Consider the following 18,080-nt stretch of genomic DNA (forward strand, 5'->3'; position numbering starts at 1 on the left):
CACTGCCTCCGTGGCTTCCCCAGGGCCCCAGCTGCTGGAGGCTGAGCTGCACAGCTGTAATGCTGACACAGGACATCACCTGTGGAGGCACAGCCTGCCCAGGGTGCCATGGAGACAGCTGGGGACACAGGGGACACAGGGGACACAGAGACTGCAAGGGAGGGACATCGCTGTGCAGAGCAGCAAAGGAAGAAGAATCTCTGTTGCTCTGAGTCCAGTGAACCACACAATTACAGCTCCTCTTCCATTAGCTTGAAATCCACTTGCAACATTAACCTCAAAAGGAATACAGTTAAAAAAAGGGGGGAAAAATTCATGTTCATTTCCAGTACTAATCAGAAACATGCACTGAAGAATAAAAGACACTTTTCCAGATTCTGTGTAACAGGAACTCTTTACAAAGAAGCTGAGCACAACTAGAAAAATAAAAAACTTCAACCAGTGCATGGTTTCATTCTGGATCAAATATCTCTGGCAGCAGAGCTTTCACCAGGATGGAGGGATGATGCTGAGATGGCGGGATGCTGCTGGGATGGAGGGATGTTGCTGGGATGGAGGGATGCTGGAGGGATGGAGGGATGCTGGAGGGGTGGAGGGATGCTGGAGGGGTGGAGGGATGCTGGAGGGATGGAGGGATGCTGCTGGGATGGAGGGATGCTGCTGGCATGGAGGGATGCTGTGGCCAAGGGACACTGGTTGCAGACTCAGGAGTGCTCCACTGCCTTCCCCAGCACAGCCTGGATGCTGTGTCCAGGTCAAAGGCTGAGCACAGGCAGCCTAAAACACCACCAATTTCCCTCCCATGGGAGCTGGAGCCACAGAACCCGGCTCACCAGCACACGAAGCCATGAATTCACGTCTAGAACTCAAATCACCCTCAAGGAAACCACAGGAAAGCTGGCATTAGCAAGATGCATCTATTCCTACCACAACACTCTACTTCAGCAGGTGCCAAAAGCTTTCAAACACTAAAAAAATGTTCCAAAGGCTTCTGCTGATGATGAGAGGCAGCAAGACTCAAGCCCCCATTTTTGCAGTGTTGGAAAGGCTTCCCAAGGCCAGCAGAGGTCTGCAGAAGCAAAGGGCTGTGCCAGGTAGGACTACATGGTGCTAGAGGGGGACAAGGGAAACAGCACTTTAACCTTGGCTCAAATTTAGGCTTTGATTCAAACCGTTAAATTAAACTGCACTAATTCTCAGGAAATCAATTGCTGCATCCATAAAGCTCAAGGCCAGAAAATTGCCATGGCTGACCCTCAAAACCCACACTTCTATCAAAGCACACACTTTGATCTGGTCAACGTGGATTCGAGCTCATGCTTGAGCCAAGTCTTAGCTTCTTGGAGACATTCAATCTCAGTGTCAAGACTAAAACATTGGAGTGATCTCAAGTGTTTGGGAACTTAAAATGGCCTTCAAACAATACAGAGACTCTCCCTTTTCCCCACAAGCTTATTCAAAGATAAACTCAGTCCTCAGATATTCACTTCATAGAAATAATAAGATTGTTTCACCACCCCTCGTGATCATCTGCTCTTTACTGACCACAAATTCCTCACAGCTGATACTCATTCAGAGATATGCTGGACAATCATAAAAGCACTAAAAAAATAAATTAGCACAAGCAGTTTTTCATGTGAAAAAAGTGTGTTAGTCATCATCTGTGATCCTTCTGGTTGGAGTGTTCCAGTAATTGGGCCGGGCAGAGGCGAAGGTGCCACGTCACCAGAGCAGATGACTCCTGCAGATGAATATTCACACCACCAGTGTCCACACAAATGGGAAGGGACTGCAAAAACAGCCCTTTTGTACCTGTTGTCAGCTCTCCTGGCTTAGGGGATTCTTTACTTTGCAGCAGGAGGCGAGGGAAAAGGGTTTATGTGGGGATAGAAAACTGCTCTTGTGAAGCTCTGCAGGTTGGGGATGGAGCTGGTAACCACTGTCAATTGTAAAATCCCCTCAGTCCACTGCTGTGCTAACCAGATTTCCAGAGAGGTCTTGTCCCTCTAGACTTTCCCTGTCTTCACCACGCTACTCACTTGCCCACAGTCCTTACCTGCCAAAATCCAAGGGAGAGAAGCAGGACCTAAGAACTGGAACTCAGTGAACAGGTGCCTCGTGGCATTTTCACTGAATGAGGGGGTTTGGGGCTTGTAAAATCATGGCAAGAGCAGCTTGGACCTGGTGCCATTTGTTCCTGCAGAACCTGCAGCATCCCAGCAGAGAGGGGAAGGAGGGAAGGCACCTGAACCCACCCAAGCTGCTGCCTTGCTCAAAGAAGGAAACAACTCCTACATTAATAACCAAACTCTTACATTAACCAGCTGCCACAAGAGCTCCAGCAAGGTAGAAACATGTTAGTTAATTAACATTAATAATGTAAGAATCCCCAGGAGCCCAAGTGGACAAGGCTCAGCACTCAGAGCACTATGGAAACAAAGGAAAAATAAATAATCACCACTCATCCTTCACCTTCCAAAAGCCCCCAACATTTACAGCTTCCAGCCTCACAACTGCACCTCACTTCCTCAGGTTCATCTGGCAATGGCCATGGATTAGCTGGAGAAAACCACGAGCAGATTGGAAGGAGAGGAAAGGAATTTTAAAACGCCAGTGTGGTATTTCCATATGGATCAAATACTCCTGAGCCACCCCACAGCTCTGCTCCCCACTCCCACAGGCCTGCAATGCTCTGGCTGTGGCCACACAGGAGAAGTTCTGGTGCAAACTTCCCAAATCTGCCTCTCTGCTCTGCTCCAGCACTACATACAGCTCTAGCACACCAGGCAGCAACGTGGAACTTCAGATTAAAAACAAAATAAAATTTAAAAGTCATCCTTAGATTTTAAATCCATTTCTAGACATCTTCTTATAACCTCAATGCAATCACATTTTTTTTTCTCAGCCCCAGCCTTTGCTCAGTCACTGCTCACAGCTTCCCTGCTCGTTTCACACACACACAAAACTCCCAAACTTGTGCTTCAGAGGGTCCCCCTGGCAACAAACACCACTGGATTTATCATGGGAGCCCTGCAGGCCTGGGGCTGCCATCAGGATGGAATACAGACCCCTTCTGTTTGCCAGGCCCTGCAAGGCAAATGTTGATTTTTCCCAGAGAGGGGTGGGGATGTACAAAGGGGAAGAGCCCAGAACAGAGAGGCAGCAGCGCAGGGGCTGAAGGCAGCAGATGACAAAGGGCAGGGGTGAAGGGCTCTCCTGGGCCTGGGTGACCCATGGGGTGACCCACCAGGGTCCCTGTCAGAGGGGTGCCATGACCTGGAGCAAACAGAACACCCAGAGCAGACCTGGACACCTTGGAACACCCAGCCCCATCAGCTTTGACAGCAATGTCTAACCCTGCAGATGCTGCAAAGGGAAAAGCTCAGCCAGGGATTTTCCTTGGGTGCGAGTCCCACTCTCATTTCAGGTTTGGAAAATGTTCTCTTCCTTCCTCTGCCCTGGGAGAGATGTTCCACTGCAGGCAGGTAACTTCATCTGGGTGAAGGCACCAGAACCAGGCAAAGGAGCAGCCAAGGGCCCATGGCCACTGAATCCCTTCCTAGCCAGAAACTCAGAGGAATATTCAGGGTCAAGATCCACAAACTGTCTGGCCACTCCATTAAGAACAGGCAACCTTGGAAGAGCATCAGGATCAAGCAGATAATGACTTCTCTCCCCACACAGATATAGATATATATATTTACATTCTAAATATCCTTCAGGCTGCAAAATCTACCAGAGTCCTTCCCCCTGAGCAGCCCCAGTGCAGCAGCAGCCTGGACACACTCTCAGCACCACATACACACAGCTCACACAATGATGAGTCTGCACAGCCCCTGGGGTACTCTGATACTGCACAGAGGTGCCTGGAAGTCAGAAAGCCCACGCTCGGAGCTGTGGTTCAGCAGCCAGCTCTCTGCAGAGCCCCACACAAAAAAACTGAGCTCAGAATGGCATTTTCTCCCCTGGGACATCAAACATGCACTTTTATCCTTGACCCCAAGCCCAGCCACATCCCCATTCTCTGCTCCTGTGAGGCTGATCCTGCCCTGGGCAGGGAGGAGCAGCTCAGCCATGGGGCAAAGCCAGCTGCAAGCAGAGGAGTCAGAACTGCTCAGCCACCATCAGGGCTCCAACATGACTCTCTGCACGTAATTTTCCTCCTCCACATACTCTTCCCCGCCTGTAAAATGAGGTGTCAAACACTTCCCCTGGTCAGAGGAGCTGCAGGGATATATTATTTAATGGTTTTACATCTTAGCTGTACTTTAAAGAATGACTCAGACACTATCTATAGATTCCTGAGATAATGTCCGCTGTCCTTAAACGGGGGAGAAGGGAAATTACAATTTGAGACGACAATGAAGCCCTGGCCTCATGCAATTGAGGGTTTTCTCCTATTAATTCTACCTCAGAAGTAGCCAAGGCAACCCAGTTTCATAAACTAATAACATTCTTTGGTGTTTTTCCTTGTATCTTACAATTATATTTAATAGTGGCCGCAGCAGGGAAGCTGGAAGAGAACTTGAGCCAAACTTAGGACATATTTGAGTGCCTAATGCTGCAGATCAGCTTTCACTGGAGTTTGCAGAAGGGTCTGTACAAACTGCAGCATAATTCCATCTGGGTCTTACAAGATGCTGCACTTAGACACTCAAGCCACTCGTGGAGCTGGTTTTGGGACCAGGGCTGTCTCTTTCTGACTTGGAAAAGAGAGCTCTGTCTGTGAGGAGCCAGTCATCTCCAAGATTAAATCTCTTGTGTGCTCCCCTTTTGCTTCCCAGGCTCTCTCTATAAACCATTAAAAGGCATTTAATGAAGGGCCAGGTTCTCACAAGTCCCCATGGCCCATGCTGTGCCCCGGAATCCATCAGAGATACCCAGCACAGAAGCAGTAAGTTCATTTAAAAACAAGATGTAGAATCAATATGTAAGTGCCAATATCCTATTGGGTTGTCCTTTAAAATCTTTGTAAGGGACAAGGGGCAGGAACTGATCTTTTACCTCTGGTGACCAACAAAAGGAGTCAAGGAAACAGCAAAAAGCTGTGCCAGGGGAGGCTTAGGCTGGATATTGGGAAAGGTTTTTCATCCAGAGGGTGGTGGGCAGTGAACAGGCTCCCCAGGGCAGTGGTCACAGCCTCAACCCAGCCAGAGTTCAAGAAGTGTTTGGACAAAGCTCTCAGGCACAGAATGGGATTTTGGGGCTCTCCTGTTCAGGGTCAGGAGTTGGACTTGATGAACCTTATGTGTCCCATCTCAGAATATTTTTTGGTTCTATGAATAGAATAATTCTAGACCCAGCACCTCCCTTTCTTCCAAGCCATGCTCTCCTCCAACAACTACCTCTAGAGCAGAGCAGCAAGAAAATTAGGAATGGGTTTATTTAAATAAAGCCCAGATATAAAAACCATCTCTTGATGCTACTCCATGATTACACACAGCCCTCTCCAGGTTCCAGGTGGTCCCAGCTCCTTCTTCTAATGGGTTTCTCCAGCTGCCAGCAAGGGAAAAGCAAAGCACCTGGCACCACCAAACAGCCCAGCCCTGGCAAAAGGCAGAGTGAAATCACTCCTGGCACAGGTGAAAACCATGCCAAGTGATGGAGCAGTGCCTGCAGCCTCTGAGGAAGCCTTTACAGAGAGAAAGAGGGCTCACACAAGGAGGCACAAAGCCCATTCTGTGGGTGTGGTGAAAGGCAGCATTGTCCATGGAACACGGCACGCTCCGTGTAACAGAGCCCTGGTTCCATCCAGAACCCCCCCGAGTCACTCACCCCCACAGCCCAGATGTTCAGTCTCCACTGTGCAAATCCCTGCCACAAAAAAGGCAATTTCTGCCCCTCCTGAGTGACCCAAACCCCGCTGCTCTGACCCCGGCACTGCCGAGCCCCCGCGCTGTGCTGAGCAGGGATTCCAACAGTGTGGAGCTCCTGAACAGGCACCTTGTGCCCTAAGGAATGAACCTCACAGTGAGAAACCTGTCCTGGGCCATGCACAGCCTGCTGCCAGCCAGACCTGAGAGGTATTTCCCTGTCTGGAGGCTCAGGTCACTTGTGCTGATCTCAACACCACGGTCAGAGTTCACCACATGAGCTGACCTTCCACAAACAGCACCTTCTGCAGCCTGGGCACTCCAACTCCTCCTGTCCAGAGGGGATCCATGGCACTGCCACATCCCTCCAGCCCAAACCTACCTTTTGTACCCCTGGCAGGAGCATCACCCAGGCAGGAACCTCCCTCCCCTGTCCAGGGCTGCAGGACTGACATGGGGCCAAGGCAGGATGCTCTGGGGGGTGTCAGAATTCCAGCCTTATCTCCAGAGGCTGAGATCACGCATAGAAAATGTTTCTGTGTTGTCTCAGCCAGCTTCCTGTTGGCACTCCTCTTCCTCTCCACTGAAGCACCTCTCTGTGAGCAGTCTCAGAGCCAGAGAACATTCACTGGTACAAACTGGATATATTTGCTGTGTATGAGACATCAGATTTGTGACAGTGCCTGTCCTTAGTGTGACCCAGCTGCTCCTCAGCCAGCCCTGAGCAGCTCAGGGGCAGCAGCCCCAGCTGCAGGGGGGATGCTGCTGCCACTGCTTTTGGAACCTGCTGCCACAGCAAGCAGCCACCACAGCCTTGTCACTGGCTGGAAGCTGGCAGCCACCTGCTTTAGTGCCTGAGGGAGGGATGGGATCATAACCTGAGATCTCCAGAGGGTTTGACTCCTCACCCCACCAGCTCCTAGAAGCCACAGGCAGCAGGAGCTGGGCTCTGCAGCACTGGGTCACCTCCAGCCCCAGATGGAGGGGGAAGATTGGGTGAATCATCTGCTGGAGAAAGGCTGCAGGGACCAGCTCTGATTCAGAGATGCTTTGAGATGGCTCAACTCAGGCAAAATTAAATTCCACCTTGTTTTCCAGGCCTAGGTCCTCAGTAACACTGGCCATTAACTCCCTCAATAACATCAATATCTGAACCCAGAATGGGAAGCACTTGGGTCCTCTGCAGTCACCTGACAAGGAGCAGGGCTCAGGGCACCTGGTGCTGCCCCAGGCTGGCCACACAACTCGAATGAGACAGCACATTCCTCTGTTCCCTGGGCAAAAGGCCACAACTGTCCACAGAGTGGATCCCTGGAGGAGCCCAAAACCCCTCTGCAGGCCCTGCCCAGGTGACAGAAGCACAGAGAAGGTCACTGCCACACACACCCCTGCTCCATGAGAAGGTGACATCCATGTCCCTCTCCAGGGGAACTGTCACCGTTCATTCCCTAAGTTCCAAAGCACAGGGCTCCAGGGCTCCTGGGCATCTGTCACCATCAGTTTATTCCATGAGAAAGTGAAATTAAAAAAAACCCTCCAGCTGAAACAGCGCTTAATCTTGTAAAGATTATGATGACCTGATTTGAAAAGCAGAGGAGGCTGTTAAGTCCCCAAAGCAGAGGTCTCTACTTGGTTTATAGTCCTATTTTGCCCATAATCTATAGGCAACCGGGCTTGGATGCTTCCAGGGTGTTCTTAGGGGCTATGTCAAGGCAGCTCTTAATCCAAAATCTGACCTTCCAGCTGTGTTTTGACCTGAGGATACACCATCCATTAACCACCAGAAATGGGAAGAGAGTTTATTAAATATAATGGCGATCCCAAGGGAGGATGGAATGTTAAGAGATTATTAGAATTCAAATTAATCCAAATATTCTGGAAAAGGACAACCATACAAAGAGACAGAGGGGAGACTTCACTGTGGTCTTTAACATCCTCATGAGGGGCACCACGGGCAGGTACCAATCTCTTCACTCTGGTGAGCAGTGACAGGACTCGAGGAAAAGGATGGAGCTGAGTCAGGGGAGGTGTAGGTTGGATATGAGGAGCAGTTTTTCACCCAGAGGGCAGCTGGAACAGGCTCCCCAGAGGGGTGGTCACAGCACTGAGCCTGTCTGAGCTCAAGGAGCACTTGGACAATGCTCTGGGGCACAGGGTGGGACTCTTGGGGTGTCCTGTGCAGGGCCAGGAGTTGGACTCAGCCATCCTGATGGGTTATTCCCAACTAAGCAAGTCCTAAGATTCTGTGAAAAACTCGAACAGGACACAGTGTGACCAGGCAAGGACCAGCACAAAGGGCTCATTGACACACCAGACTCAAGGCAGTGGTTGTGGAAGGTTCCCATAAGAGATCCATATCCCACGTGGGCCGTGTCATCACCAGCTGCAGGAGCAGCTGAGGGTGACAGGTGCTCCAGGCAGGTGCCTGTAAACATGGGATGGAACCAACTGCAGAGTGAGGGTGGGAAGCAGGCTCTCAGAACGGTGAAAAAGAGACCAGGAGATGCTTTCCATCAGCACTGCTCCCTTTGCCAACCCCTTCTGCTGTGCCCTGCTCCCTTTGCCAACCCCTTCTGCTGTGCCCTGCTCCCCAGCAGGGACAGAGAGGCTGCAGGTGCCAGGCAGAGCAGTCCCGGTCCAAGGGTTTGTTTGCCCTGAGCCAGCTCCTCTCTGTGGGGCTGGAGCCTCCTGGGAACGCCCCACACGCTGCCCCAAGCAGGGCTGGAGCTCCTGCAGGCTGTGTGCTCCAGCCAGGGTCTGCCAGGGGTCCCTGAGCCCCTCGGAAGGGAAGGAGGTGCCGCCTGTGCCGGGTGTTTGCTCACAGGGAAGAGCAAACAAACCCAGCCCAGCAGCCCCGTGCTCCCAGAACTTCAAACAAGGTCATGTCCAGATGGGAAGCAGGAGAGCGTGAACAGCCCTGGGGAAGCAGAGCCTGTTTGGGCAGCCCCCAGGCAGCCCGAGGAGGGGAGGAGGAGGGAGGAGGGAAGCCACAGCTCGTGGATGCCCAGGGACATCTCTGCCAGCACAGACCTGGGCAGGCCAGGGGTTCCCCACCAGCCAGGGTGGGTGATGCTTTCTGCAGCCATTAATGCAGGCAAAACAGAGCCTCCAGCCTCCTTGAGTCCCTGCAACAACCCCCTGCCACCTCCCTGGGCTGTCCTGTGCAAGTCCCTTGTCCTTTCCCACCCACTGACCCATGCTCCTGTGTACACCTGAGCTGTGGGAAACACTTCTCAGCCCTGTGTGCCTCCCCAGAGCAGCCTGTCCATCTCTTGGAGGGGCCCAGGACACAGAAATCCTGCCACAGGGCTAGCAAGGAGGACACTGCTTATTCTTACCCAGGACTAAGGTGAGGGTTTGCTCCTGGCTCAGCAGGAGCTGTGTGACTGTGCCCTGTACCCATCTTCCAGATCCTTCTCCTGTGCTGCAACCTCTGCTAACAGCAGCCCAAAAATCATCCACCAGGGAAGAGGAGAAGTCTATACAGGTGTTTAATGCAAAACCCTGCAATAATCAGCACCCAGCACATCGACATGGGAGCCTTTTCTGCCTCGTACCCATTCCCATACTTGTATTCAGGGCCCAGAGGAGATGAAAGGCTCAGTTAGAGCTGAACATTAATTCACACACGTTATGAAACCTTGTTTCACTATTCCCTCCACATCAGGGCTCAAGCACAGGGCTCTTGCTTTTCCCACAATGATCTCTAGAAACAAAGCCAAACACACAGAGCACAGCCACAGCCACCCTCCTCCCCTCCACATGCAATTTAAAAGAGATGTATTTTAAAACACCCATGCATGATGATGACTTCCTGGAGAGTGGCTGGCCCATGAAGGACCAGGCACAGCAGAGGAAGGTCTGAAACCTCCACAGATGGATCAAGCTCTCCAGGGCTGAGCTCATCCTTGCCCGGATTAACTCGTTGCTCCCGACGCTAACTGCAGGAATCAGCTGTCAGAGCGTTTCACATCACTGCTGGGAGGTTTATCTGACAAAAACCCACCACGGGAAATAACTCACAGCCTCTTGCTGCAGCTGCCAAGCAGGATGAGGAGACCACCCAAGCCATGACATCCCCAACAAGCCACAGCACCGAGAGCCTTCCCGAGCCCTCAGATGTGGGGCTCCACAACTGGGGCATCTCACTTGTCAGAACAGCAATTTGGGAAAGCATTCACAGATGCAGATGGAGCTGAATGGAAATTAATGTCAAAGGGTAATTAGCTGAAGTAATGGCAGTCCTTCAGGTTGTAGATACTCAGCAGCTCTGAGAGTCATAGCTCTACCTGCTAAAAAAAAAATAAATTAAAAAAAACCAAGCAGTTGGAACCCCATGGTGGTTCTTGGATAGTTTGGGCACAACTCAAACTCACTTTTCTCAGCAGTATAACTGATTTTATAAAACATGCTCTAAAGCACGTGAAGGCAGGACACCAGAGGGGAAAAAGCCCTTCATGTGGCAGAGAGGGCTGCAAGAATACATGACAGAGGTCCAGATTTAAGGATTTCAGTTTCTAGCAACTGACCTCAGATAAGGACACTGCAGCACATGTGACTTCTATCACCAGAACACTGAAAATCAGTGAGCTTGAAAACCTTCCCCAAAGCAAAGAGGACGAGCAGAATTGGGCTTGGACTGGCGACATCATCAACCTCAATGCTTCAAATTAAATTCCACACTGGCAAAGAATTATGTTCCATCTTCATTCCTACCCATTAAAATGTACCTAGATTTTACTTTTAAGTTTAAAAGTTAATTAAAAGTAATTTTGGGAGAATGATGGAAGTTGAAAATGCAGAGAGAAAAGCCTTTCTAGGGTGCTGGTGGCTCCATCACAGACCTGGGCAGGCTGGGGGCTCCCACCAGCCAGGGTGGGTGACACTTGCAGCCTTTCCTGCAGGCAAAACAGAGCCTCCAGCCTCCCTGAGTCCCTGCACCAGCCCCCTGCCACCTCTCTGAGCTGTCCTGTGCAAGCTCTGACTTGTCCTGCCCCAAGATGTGCTGTTCTCTCCCCATACGTGCCCCGGCACCCAGAGCACTGAGTCACCCCACACTCACAGAGGCTGAGGGAATCTCACCCTGGCTGCTTTGTTTCTTCTCCCCACCACACAGAGCTGTAGGCAATCCCCATTTCCCTGGATAACCAAAGCCAGCGTGCCCTTGGGGGCTGTTCCTGAGCGTTCTGAGGTTCCCTGGCACAGACACCACATTTGGGACGTGACTGTGGATGAGCTGAGGGAACAAGGCGGTGTCAGGGACCCTCTGTCCCCAGCAGCTGCTCTGGGCTGGGCCCCATGAGGCCAAGCTCATCCCAAAGGGAGCCAGCTCATCCCCAGCACGCTCTCCCCCGGGAGCCAGAGCCCAAGCTCCACTGTTCCCTCAGTCCCCAGAATAGCAACACTCCCACTCCAGGAAATTATGGATTTTCTTGAGCATTACTGTGACCTTTTTAATTTCCATTCTGCCTTTAGCTGTCTCCTCCCCTACACTCCTTCTCTAAACAAATCTCAAAGCTGTACAAAGTGTTTCCTGTAAATAATACTCATCTGGCATGGACAAAGGGAAGGAAAAAAACCCTTTGGCTGCTAGTTCCAACTTGCAATCATCCCTCCAGTTTAACTTCCATCTGCTTGACCGGGAGCAATGAAGGCAGCACAGTGTTTGAGGGAAATGGAGGGGACAGTGACTTGCTCTGGCCATCAGATTTCTCACTGAAATGAGAAGTTCATGGAAAAAACTGATATTGTGCTTCAGAACGTGCAGTGATCAGTGTTGAAACTCAGGCAAGAACTTCCCAAGGAGCCCCTTGGTGCCCAGCACAGCCAGCAATTCTCACAGTGTCACAGCACTTGACAGACACCTCCCTTTCCCAGGCTCTGGTGCCATCCCCCAGGGATGCTTTAGAGACACCTGAATCCCTCTGAGCCCCGAGACAGGCTCACCTGAGCAGTGACACAGCAGGAAGCAGCTCCCCAGGCAGCTGTGAGTCCCCCCCTGGAACACAGACTTTGGAGGGTGCCTTGGGCTGTCCCTGTCACCAGTCAGTCACTGGGGCCACTGTGGGAACAGGCTGAGTCACCGGTGCCTGTGCTGCCTCTGCCACCTCAGCACTGCTCCTGGGATCCCACTGGGAGCTGCACAAGCACAGCCACTTTTCCTGAGGGTGCCAGGACCTGGCAGCAAGGGGAACTCCCTGGTGGGGTGTTAAACACACTGGCTGTGTCACCCCAAGGGACGGCTGTCCCCTGCAGGTCACCTCTGCCTGCTTTTTGTGAGCTCTCTGGCCTCACACATCTGTCCCACAGGTTAAATCCTCACAAATCCCTGCAGTACAAAGCCCTCTCCTCTTCCACAGACCTTTCCTTGGATTTGGATCACACCTTGTGCAGCAAACCCCAGGACACCCCTCATCTTTGGCCTCAGCAAAGCACGCGGCTCGCTGTCAGCATCTCCCTCTTCCACGTGCCTCCGCTTCTCCCTGCTCAGCCCAGGTGGCCACCAGGTGGTCTTGCAGGTGGGAAGAGGATGGGTGTTTTGGGGAAGCAGAAATCACCCCAGTGGGCCCCACAAGACCTTTCATTATGTTCTGCAAATTGTGTTGTGGTTTGTTATTTGTCTTTCTCCACAGGCGGAATTTCCTCGCTTCTCCAAACTGTTTTCTAACAGATGTTGGGATGTTTTTTCTACCTGGAGCAAAGCTCTACCCCTGCCCACACACTCCACCAAGCCTGGAAACAGCAGAACACCCAACCAAACCCTCCACACCCCCCGATCTGGCCACCCCAGCACAGCACGACGCTGCCACAGGAGGGTTTTTCATAACAAGGTTCCATCAATCATCCAGAGCCATCAGAAACATGTGATGGCACATTGCATTTACACCCATGGCAATGTATTCTGTCAGCACAGGAATAAAATAAAACAATTGTGCCTTTTGATTGGACTTCTCACGGCCCCCACCTCTGGTTCTGCAGCAAGGAAGAGCTGAGCAAGGTTTGCCAGGACTGATGCCAAGTGCCATCAACAGCTCTCCATATCTGCTAAGCCACAGAAACCGAGTGTGAGGCCCTGAAGGCAGCAGAGAACAGTCTGTCCAGGGATCAAGGTGCTTTCATCCAACAGAGGTTACAACAATCTGAAACACTCAAGAAAATTACAGGCTTTGCTACCACAGGAGAGGACAGGCGTATTAGAAATGGAATTCTCTAAAAAATACGACTTTTTCTTTTTAAAAGCAATCAGGAGAATTGTTTTAGGTGTTAACTACACAGTGCAGACCTGGGCAATGCTGCCTCTTGCTCACAGTGTTGGTTTGGGAGCAGCACTTATTCTTATGCCTTTTCCTCTGCCACCCACCAATCATGGAGAAATTCAGGGATGTGGGGTGGAAAGGGAGCTCCTGCTTTTCCTTGGCCCCCCAGCACTGTGCACAAAGGCAGCTGCTCTCTCTGAGCATCTCTGAATGTTGTTACAGCTCAAACACTCCCAGGGAAGCCAGTGGGAACATCAAAAGCCACTGTCCCACATGTGTGCAGCAATGGGGAAGTGGCAGAGCAGGGAACAGCATGGTGTGACAGATCAAGTGGTTAAAAACAGTAAATAATTCATTTATTTACTGTTTGGGGGGGTTGGGGATGAAAACCCACCAGAGAAATGTGTGAATGTAAGCAGGCACCACGGCTGCTCCTCACTGGTTCAAAAGTGTGAGAGATGGATACAGACAGGTTGGAGATGTGTCTGTCCTAAAAAGAGCAAAGGTTTGCCATGCAGGAACAATGTTTTGTTTGTTTTGGGGCTTAAGGCAAGGACGAGGAGCCGTGGATGTTTGGTAGCTACCAGCTTTCACGTGGATGTGAATGATGCAGATCATTCCTGGCAGCTGACCCAGCCAACCTGCAGAGCTCTCAGCATCCTGAAAATAATGCAAAGCCCTTTGTCTGTGCAGAGCCTCCTGCTGTTCTGGGAATATCAAAAACAAGTGCATTTTGTAATCCTTGGTGTTTTCCTTCCTGCTGTTTCAGCAACACCAGGTAACACAACAGCAACACAACCCCACAGCAAGAACAGCCTCCACAGCCTCAGCTGGGGGACTGGGGAATCACACTCCAGGATGGCATTGCCAGCACCAACATCCTTTCCCTTCCCTCTGCTCCCAGGCTCCAAAACTTTCTCCTCACCCTTTTTTTCCCTTTTCCCCCCTCACTCTCACTGGCCCAGCAATGCAAGTTTTGGGGAGTAAGAGCTAGCTGAGAGCTTGAGCTGAAAAACAATGGCTTGCTTTTTTTTTTAAAGTGGATTTCAAAACAAACTATTTTGAATTTCTGTTGCGAATGACAATCTAAAATTAAATGAATGTTTTTGTTGGATCCGAGCAGTATTTTTTCTTTGATATTGCAGTTTGGCCAGCGAACTAGAGAAAAAAACTACGAAAATAATCAGGTCTGAACAACTCTTTTCATTTTTCCCCAGCTCTGACACCGAGGGTGCCAGTGCAGTGACAGGAGATGGGGTCAGGTTCAGGAGCAAACAATGGGCTCTGCACACACCGGGTCATCCCTGCCCCACCCAGCAGCTTTTATGGCAGGGAGGTTAAAAACCTTTCAGAGATTCACACCGGGTCTCTCTCTCGCAGTATCAGCCTGAAAAAGACCCAATCTCGGTTTTTCCAGCCTTTTTCAGACCAGCTATGGATGGGGACCCCTCCAGCAGACAGAGCTTGGCCAGTCACAGCCTTTGAGGATTATTTGGAGGGGGCCAAGCCCCTGCACTGCTGCTCGCTGTGCTGGATGAGGACTCGCTGTGGCACGAGTCCCTGTGCTGCCACAGCTCCTGCCCAGCCCAAAAAGAGCTCCCGTGCCTCTCTTCCCCCCCTGGATGTACTGCAGCACAAACCAGAGCCCTTTGGTGGGGCACAACCCCCCACACCTTGACCTCAGCTCAGATCCAGAGGTGCAGAACATCTGCAGGAGCTCCAAGGACACCTTGGGGCTGAGCTAACCCTAACCCACTACAAACCAACAATCAGAGCTGTTTCCCCAAAGCTTCCCAGCTGACATGGGACCACAGAACAGTCTGGGTTGAAGTGGAACTTCGAGATTGTCTCATTCCAGCCCTTGTCATGGGATGCCTTCCCCAAGACCAGGTTACTCAGAGCCCCATCCAACCTGGCTTGGGCACTTTCCAGGGATGAGACAGCCACAAATTCTCTAGACAGCACTAGCAAATCCAATTTGACTTATATTCTATTTCCCATGTTTTATAGGGAATCATTTTACAAGTCACAATATGGGAAAATCCTCATTCAGTGAGGGAAACACAGCTCTTGCTGTTATTCCTGTAATTTTTCCTACAGCTTTAGCTCATATATGAAGAGTTATTTCTCCCTAAGTGCCTGAGCAATAAATTAGGAGTCTGCAGTTCAGGTAAGGGTGGGTGACACATAACCACTGTGAATAATTCTGGAGGCACTGTAATTCTGGTGATCCTTATTTTAGTGAGTGCCAGCAGCTCTGAAACCATTCTTGGCCAAAACCACTCGCACCATCCTTGAAAATACCTATAAATCATCATATCATTTATCACAAATCCTGTCTATTGCCTCTTTGGCGATGCAATTGGGCTTGAGTAATGGAAAGTGAGAATTGAAAAAAGCCCTTAAAAAGCAGTATTCCAGGGCAAGTTTGCCTTCAGCAACTGAAATAACAGACATCCCCAAGGCACACATGTAAGAGCTGGCTTCAGTAAAATTATTGCTGTGTAAAATCCCTGTTCCACGCTCTCCCCTCCTCCTGCTGCTGCTGCCAGGAGTTCCAGGAACAAAAGCAGCGCCGGGATGAGCCACACGTGCCCGTGGCTACAGCACAAAGGTCTCACTGAGCCTCTCTGCTCCTGAGAGGTGAGGCACCCCAAGGTAAACTCCTCATCCCGACTCCACCTACGTGGTGCGTGCTCAGAAGTCGCAGCAGATGGGTTGGGATCGCCCTGGAAGTGCTTTAGGGCAGGTAAATCTTGCCTGGGGCAAGGAACAGTCCAAAAACAGGAGAGCACTGCTGCACCCATGGAGGAGGATGGAGCTGGAGCTGCAGCCCTGGGAAGCCAAGCAAGATACTCCAGCTGGGTTCAGGGGGATCCAGGCCACAAAAGAGATCCAAAATATGCCAGAGAGGGACAAATCAGGCCAGGCAAAACAAGTACCTTGCCTCAAAAAGAGTTTAGACGTTCATTTCTTTTCCTTTGCCATCATTTTCAGGGGTTTCTCAACCAGGCACCACATCTCCAGCCTGCCAGGGGCCGTCAGCATCAGCTGAGAAGTCACTTGGTCACATCAGCAGCTCCTGACAGACAGCAGGGAGCCCAGAGGCTCTGCAGCACCCTGCACATCTGTGTCTGCACAAGCAATCTGGATTCCCAGTGAAACCCCCCAAAGGGAGTGACCACTGCTGTGCCCTGATCTGTGAACACACCAGCCACGGAGGGCTGGCAGCTCTCCAAGGTGGCCTCTCCAGTGGTGATTCCTCCACCTTCACCCACCTTCTGCCCAACAATTCGGGGAGATTTGCTGGGTGCAGCGCCCAAAGCAACGCCTTTGCACCCCAGGGCAGCTCAGCAGTGCTGTCTGTGCTCTTTGCAGGGTGTGAGGTGTTTGTAAGGAGTGCAGCTGTCCTGTTGCTTCCCAGCAGTGCATTCTGGACACGGCATTTCTGTTCTTTTTGTTCAGATAGCTGCACCAGGGAAATCTCCAAAGGTTTCCAAAATGCAGCCACAGCCCCTCTGAAACAAAGGCACTGCCCAGATGCCAGCTCAGCTGTCCCTCCAAGTGTGGGAGGGTTTGGCACCAGCCAGAGACACCTCAGGGGCTTTGCAGTGCCCCAGCTCCACTCCAGCACAGCCCACCCCAAAGAGGCAAAGCAGCCAAGGACCCTGGGTCTGATCTGAGAGGAGTCACAACAGCAGGTCACAGCAGCTTTCCTGTGTGACAGCCAGCTGTATCCAGACCTCTCCTTGCACTGCTCCTCCCTGCTCCAACCACCTCAGGAGGCCACAACAAATAACGGGTTTCCCTACACAGACTGCACAACCATTAATACCCAATTTAATCCATTACAACGTGCTAATCATCACACTCAGACTGTCTCAGGTTCCCGGCACACAAGCCCTAATAAACCCTCCCGGCAGCCCATTTAGCAACTCTAATGAGAGAAGAAAAATGTGCAAGAGAGAAACGTTGCTAATTAATTTTAACCATAAACAGGCAGCAGCATCACAGAGTGGATTTTTTTGAGTGAAGCCAAACCCGCAGCTCCTGTGGCTCATGAGCTCAGGCAGAGTCCTGTGGCAATGATGTGCCACCAGCACCCCTGAGGGGTGGCCAGTCCCGTGGCTCGGGGCACTGGGGGGATGCTGGCATGGTGACACCTCGTCCCCACAGTGGCCAGGGCAGAACTTGGCTCGCAGAGCACGGAGCCAGAGGCTGGTGCCTGGAGCAGAAATCAGCTGCAGAGCAAAGTCCAGCAGCTGGAGGAGCTGCCAGAGGCACATGAGCTTCACGGGGTGAGCAGGGCACCTCTCAGAGGAGAGCTGTCCGCTCCGTGGTGCACCAGGCACTTCCCAGGGCAGGATTCCACCGGGAATTCAGAGGAACCACACCAGGCATGGTGGCACCCTGTGCCAGCCGGGGAGGAAGGAGCAGAGGGCACAACGCCCTCACCCCACAGGGCACAGCCGGGCGGGGGAGCAGGGAGAGCACAGACCCCGGCATGAGGAGATGCCATCTGTTACACCCGTCTGGAAGTGCCCGTGGCCCCAAGGGCAGCCAGGGTCACACACACAGCGCTGTCCGAGGTCACCGGGCGCTGGCTCCGAGCCCGGGCTGCCACAGGAGCCTCCTGATAGCCAAATCCGTGCCCCCACTGCCGGGCTCTGCCTGGAACAAGCTGCCTCGCTGCCTTTGCTTTGCTTTTTAAGCTTTCCCACTTGTTTATACACAGTGAAACAGCTGCTGGCTCCTCCGCAGAGCGCTCACGGCCAGGAGGGATTGTGCACGTCGCGCTTGGGGGGGGTTTAAACATTTTCCTTTTCCCAGGAGACACACAAAGGGAGAGGCGAGAGGACAGGGAGGCTCACCTGAATACGAGGATTTCTTCATGCCGTCTGTCCGGGCATGGGAGCAGGGGCGAGGCCGGGTGGGGTGCGCGGTGCCGGGGGTGCCGCGATCCTTTTGTAGGCAGAGCTGGGGAGGGGACGCGCACGGTGCCACCGCATCC

At 51.8% G+C, this 18,080-nt stretch overlaps 1 protein-coding gene across 2 annotated transcripts in view; it reads right to left on the minus strand.

Moving 5' to 3' along the window:
* Window positions 1-18,069, minus strand: part of SEPTIN9 (septin 9) — a 136,052-nt gene extending 117,983 nt beyond the window's left edge. The window contains exon 1 of one of the 2 annotated variants that reach the window (XM_015645942.3): window positions 17,941-18,069. In XM_015645942.3, the coding sequence (XP_015501428.1) occupies window positions 17,941-17,962 (22 nt within the window). In that variant the 5' untranslated portion in view covers window positions 17,963-18,069. The remainder of the gene's footprint in view (window positions 1-17,940) is intronic. The other variant, XM_015645946.3, reaches the window with a different exon arrangement.
* Between the last annotated feature and the right edge of the window lie 11 nt (window positions 18,070-18,080).

The sequence above is a fragment of the Parus major genome, chromosome 18 (assembly GCF_001522545.3).
Source record: "Parus major isolate Abel chromosome 18, Parus_major1.1, whole genome shotgun sequence".
Taxonomy (NCBI): Eukaryota; Metazoa; Chordata; class Aves; order Passeriformes; family Paridae; genus Parus; species Parus major.